Source organism: Lagenorhynchus albirostris, chromosome 12, assembly GCF_949774975.1.
Source record: "Lagenorhynchus albirostris chromosome 12, mLagAlb1.1, whole genome shotgun sequence".
NCBI lineage: Eukaryota > Metazoa > Chordata > Mammalia > Artiodactyla > Delphinidae > Lagenorhynchus > Lagenorhynchus albirostris.
The window spans coordinates 86,445,993-86,452,334 of record NC_083106.1 but is presented as its reverse complement, the minus strand read 5'-3'; the positions used below and the strand labels follow the sequence as shown (position 1 = coordinate 86,452,334).

Here is a 6,342-nt window from a genome sequence, read left to right as displayed (position 1 = left end):
GTGATGTATAATTGAAAACAAAACAAACAAACAAACAAAAGAGCCCAAAAGACAAAAGCACTGAAACAGATGGAATAATCCAAAAGAGAAATCATACATTAAATGTAAGATGCAATGAAATATGCTGCTAAAAACACAGGGGATAAATCTCTCGTTTTTTTTCAGACTGTCCTTTATTGCTCATATAAGGTGCTAAACTGTGAGTTATCAGTACACATGAAATAGTAACCTCTGTACTCCACCCCAAATACCAGAAAAGTTTAGAGCTGGAAAGTGCCATCTGGATATCTAGTCTAGTGATTCTCGATAATTTGTGATTCCTTGTGATTCTCAAAATCACAAGGAATCACAAATTATCCAGGTGTCTGGATTCAGCAGCTGAATCAGAATTTTAAGCAATTGTTCCCTGGTTAAGAACAATTGAGTCCAATTCTGTCATTTGATTGAAGAAACTGATAACCCAACTAAAAAGTCCAGTAATAGATACTTGCTTATATATATTCTGATACTTAAATAAAATGGAGAACTATATTGCCTTTAAATTTGTTTCCATATATAGTGAATTTGAGGAATGTTCTAATACTTCTTAATTTTATGGATCTAATAAGTTAAGTGGCTTGTGGTAAATCATAGAACAAATACATGTCAAAGCTAAATAATCTCCAAACTTCCTCTTTACTCTTTAAATTACCAAAAACTTGCAAGATATTTAACCTAATAAAGTTTAAAAATGAACAAGAAAAAAACTCATTATTTGGAAGTTTAATAATTTAGGCGATATTTTATAGGAACTATGACTTAAAAACAATATTAATATACAACATAGCCATAGTAAAGATGGCTCATGAGAGCTAGAACATTTGACACTTGACAAATTTTTTCATACTCCTATATAACAGAGCAATTTTTGATAATGAAATGTGTAACTATCTTCTTTGGCTACAAAATTGGAATTTTTCTTTGCTCCATCAAGGAGTATTTAGGCAGTTCTTTGTGTTCTGACGATTCTGGAGTTCCAAGCGCTGACACTGAGTCAGAGTCTTGGTGTTAATTTCCATCAAATGAGATTAAAGCAAATCTTCATGAGAGGGAGGGTAGCAAAAAATGAAGGTTTTGTGTCTGGACATAGAGCAGTTGGACCGATTCCACTCTGATGGAGGGTTTGCAATCCTTGAGAGAGAGCAGAACATTTTAGTGGTTCCAACAGATTTGTTGAAGGGGCAACTGGGACCTGGTCACTAATTAGCTAAGCATCCTGCACTTGGGTGCAGGGGTGCAGAGATGGTACCAGGAGCCAGATTTGGTAGGAAAGGATTAGAGTCATTTGGCAGATTAACCTGTTTTTGAAAAGGGCATGGGGATGACACAATGGGCATTTCAGTGGCAGCCAAGATGAACTGCAAAGCAGGGTTATTGCCCTGCTGACTCTGCCACCCCAGCTTCGACTCTATAAAATAAAAGGAAGGACATGGGCAACTCTCAAATGACCGACATGAGTTTTGCAATCATATGGTGGGGAAGGTAGAGACAATTTTATTTTTCACTAGAAAACACATAAGTTCAGTTTGTTTTTTTTCACCTGACTGTTTGGAAGAAAATTTACATCTGTAATATGCCAGTATATATAATATGCCTAAGTTTTAAAATAGTTGTATATGAACAAAATCTTTCTTCTTTCCACATATTGGTTCTACTGCACTATTTTTGTTTCTCCTGCTGTAATCAAAATTAAGTATTCATTATTCATATAAGATACAGAGGAAATGAAATTAAAATGAGAGTGAAAATGCTAGAATAATTTGATTATACATATTTAAATAAGCATAAGGAAATAGTCATTCTCAAATACATATCTAAGAAAGTTACATGAGGGAATAAATTTTACTCTACCCAAATTTAACATTTGTATCTTATTATGTGCTATGTATTCAAAATTTTCTTGTTTTTCTCCAACTGTTTTTTGTAGGTTCACTGAACCTTAAAGAACCTTAAAGAAAGGGAAAGAAGAAAATGGTCTTGTTGTTACAAAATACTTCTCATCTTGGTTTCAAAGTCTTCTGATTTTCTGCTTTTTAATCTAAAGTCACATTCATGATGCTACATATAATCATAAGGAAATGCTGCAGATTTGAAAATGTTCATTTGAAGCCATATCAAGTTCAAAGAAGAAACACGCCTCATGTCAATGGCATTGCCTGGGTTGCTTTGGGGAGTTCCAGCCACACCACAAGTAGGCTGCTGACTCTTATAGTCAGGTATGAGTGCCTTAGACTGAATAAAGTCATCCTTCTGTTTATTACAATTATTAAACATTTTGTAGAAACTACAAAATGTACTCTATTTCTCTTCCACTTTAAAGGCTTCAAAGAGAATTTCACAATTGTCTTTACTAATGAGTCAGTGAAAGAAAGAAAATATGAAACTCAATTTGGATCTTGCTTTATTTTGATTACTTCTGTTGTCTGCTTTAGCCAGGTTTCATTTCAGAATTATGAACTTTTAGCTCTTTTTGCCTGACTCAGTGTCTTTGCAATGATATTTTGTTTCAATTTATTATTATACTATTATGTACTCTTTATTCCTTATACAAAGATGCTATATTTAGCATAATATTGGTGCAATAATTAAGTTAGCAGGCTTGGGTGCTCAAACCCTATATATTCTAAATGAAGGGCAGGCCCTTTACTGGCTCCTGGAAGATAACCTCTGGGCCTTGGAATATCCTGCCTGGTAACAGTTGTGTTAGATACCTGACACCTTGGGCTAGGCCCAATAGTTTTGCTAATGATGTGATTTATGACGAAAGCTTTGTTTTAAACCTGGGGCTTTGGTCCAAGCTGTATCAATTTGAACAGTGCAGGAGGTGGAGCATGGTTAGCTGAAGTCCATGTCTTGTGACTGACCTGAATTAAAACCCTGTACACCAAGGCTTGAGTGAGCTTCCCTGGTTGGTGACACTTCATTCATCTTGTCACACATCATTTCTCAGAGAATTAAGTGTTGTCCACCAAGCTCCACTGGGAGATGACACCTGATAGCTATGCCTGGTTTCTCCTGGACTTTGCCATTTTGCTTTTCCTTCTGCTATTTTTAATCTATAAGTTTTCACTGTAATAATCTCTTACCAGGAATAAATCAGTTTTTCTGAGCCTTTCTAGTCACCTATCAAATCTGAGGGTAACTTTGGGGCCCAGACACAATATCTAAAAGCTATCAAATGCTTTGAACATTCTTTCATTTTTTAAACGATCTGTTGTCTCCATAACATCTTCTCTTGGAAAGATATCACCAATCCAATGGTATTTTTCTTCTTATAATTGATATATAAATTATAGTTAAGAATTAGGTAATTTCAATGATCTCCTTGTATATTCTAATACATTTAAATCAATTAATAAAATATGATAGCAAACTTTATGTAGTTTGAGAATTTTATTTCCTTTTCAATCCTGATGCTTTCTGTTTGTTTGCTTGTTTTTTATTCTTCCCTGCCCCTGGTCTTTATTGAAGTATAATTGACAAATGAAGTATATAATGTGATGGCTTGATATATGTATACATTGTGAAATTATTAACACAGTAAAGTTAATTAACACATTGATCACCTCACATAACTATCTTTTTAGTGATTGTAATGAGAATGCTTACGATATACTCTCTTAGCAACTTTTAAGTATACACATAGTATTATTAGTTATAGTCATTATTAGATTATAGTCACATTAGATCCCTAGAACTTATTCAGTTTATAACTGAAGACTTGTACCCTTTGACTAGCATCTCATAATTTCCCCCAACCCCCAATTTCTGATAACTACCATTTTATTCTCTGTTTCTGTGAGTTCCAATTTTTTTTAATTCTTATTCTTCTTTATTATATTATAACAATTTCTGGAAGTATGAGTCAAGATTTTAAACTAATACTTGTCTAGAGTTAGTCTGAATAGCTTCTTATGGGCAACTTATAAAATGGATAAATGAGAGAATACTCTACTTAGAAGTTCTGTTCTTGGATATGATGCAGCTCCTAAAGTTGCAGTCCCTGACTTGTCAAAAGGCTGTCTTAGTGTCACACAGATAATTTCTCTCAAGGTCAGGTATAGAAATGCAATCTTATGATTATGGATATGAAGCTCTTTCTACTATAATAAACTTCTATTATTGCTGAAGTTATGGCTGAAATCATAGACTAAAAGTTTAATCACATTATAGAAATTAGATGATTTACCTGCAAATCAAAGGAACTTTGATTCAAGCTATACTTAAAAATGTATCATAAGTGATCTCACATAATTAGATCCAAGGTTGGGCAGGCACATGGGGGTTCAGTCAGGAGATCAACAATGATCTCCTGTCTCTCAGCTCTGCTGCTTTAAAGGTCACTCATCACTAGACAGCACCTTGTCCCTTCCTTGGGGCCTGAAAAGAGCAACTGCAATTACATGTCTAAAATACAGATGTAAGAGGGTCTAGAAGAGGTATGTACCTTTTACATATCCTATATGCAGGTGAGGAAACTTTTTCCTGGAAAGAATTCCACTCTTACCTCAGAGACCAGCATAGGGTGACAAACTCAGGCCTACAGGAACCCCCCAATGTGGGATGGGATTGAAAGACTTAGACGAAGAATCTGGAATGAACAAAAACAAAGCAACTGGACCACACACATGCCTAACAGTGGCTAGACTACCCCTGCGCCATCGATGCGTCTGGTCACGGCTATCCAGACCTTAGTTATAATTCTTCATTTAGGTGTCTGCCTTCCTTGTACAAGGAAACAAGTAGCCACAAATTATCTTTTTATTGTTAAAACAATGTCAGTACACTGATAGTTGAAATATGGATGAAAACAGATCTGTTTTTCAAAGCGTTTTTTCCTAACTTCAACTAGTGTAGTCCTTTTGTGAAAGCCAGATCTGATGCTACAGCCTCAGCTCTGAGCCTGCACTGGTGTCACAGCATTAACTTGTGTTGCCTGTCATATATTTTCTAAAGCAGGTCCATGAATCCACCTTGAGTAGACATTTTTTTTTATGTCAGGCTTCCTGAAAAATGAGGAGCCAGAGGGCCAGAGGGGATCCCATTGATTTGCCAACTGTGTCACAGTCTAAGGCAGAATGGCACATGCTTGTGACAAAGGCGATGACAAATGGATATGTACCGAAGGGACAGCACCAACGCAGATGAATGAAGGAAATGATGGGGATACAGCAAGCGATGGAAATCAAAATAGAATGCAAGATTATAAATGACGATGAAATATATAACATATGTGTATACAATACCTTGAGTTAGATGAAAGTGGTTCCTATAAGATTAACATCATTTTTAGAATAACTTCTGAAATCTTACACAAACTCAATGTCACCAAGAGTAGTGAATCCAAAGAGTAAACTACTCATTTTATAATATTTACATTAACCTATATATGGTGGTAAATAGAATATCCTTTTACTACTAGGTTAAGAAAATATTGCTTGAGTTTCTGTTTTCTAATCTTTATAAGTATGCACATGTATATATACACATACCAACATGCAACAAAGGCAAATGTCAGCTATACCTGTAAGGGTTAATTTATGCTAGCCCACATTCAGATATATTAATAATATTCATGGATACTAACCAGACGCAGATCTTTGCAGGTAGAATTGTTCTCATGGGCATTTAGGATGCAGTCATCAAAGTCGTGTTTACACCTCAGACCAGCAGAGCAGAGACTGCATAAACAGGAGAAGCCATCAACCACTGAAAGCAACAGAAAGAAAACTCTTAACATTCCTTTAATCATGGTATAATGTTAATTACCCTAAAGAATGTTGTATTCATCTGAATGCATTTCACTTTTAACCAAAGAAAGTGTGAATTTTTATATTTTGTACTCCATTACACAATTTTCTACAACAGTTTCTAAATAATTATCTTGCTCAGTTCTGTTAACTTAAAAACTTGAATTATTTGAAATGAGAACAATCACGATGAATATATGGTAACAATTTGCAAAGCAACAATGAAAATATCCCGTTTTCTCTCTATCTCTTTTGTTTTGTCAGTAAACAATGCCTATGGTAAATGGGTCACTTTTGTATCATTACCTTTTACCAGATTGTTTTAGGTTTAATAAACAGGAAGTTAACTGGTTTATAAAGTTCTTTGTGTGACAAGGTACTTTAAAGTGCAAAGTGATCTGAAAGTTGAAATAGAACTACTAAACCTTAGTTAAAAAGAGCTTTCACATTTCACCATAATCTTTTAAAAGTAATGATCAGAATCTGTCCTCTATTTTACCATTAATGATGGAAAAAGAACAGTCTCTGAAGCATCTCAAGGACCTGATGGCAG

General features: G+C 34.8%; 1 protein-coding gene across 1 annotated transcript in view; it reads right to left on the bottom strand.

The window, feature by feature from the left end:
• The window catches only part of EYS (eyes shut homolog), a 1,671,360-nt gene that overhangs the window by 1,247,193 nt on the left and 417,825 nt on the right, over positions 1 to 6,342 (bottom strand). Inside the window, exon 12 of the mRNA XM_060167756.1 lies at positions 5,627 to 5,748. Coding sequence (XP_060023739.1) covers positions 5,627 to 5,748 — 122 coding nt within the window. The remainder of the gene's footprint in view (positions 1 to 5,626; positions 5,749 to 6,342) is intronic.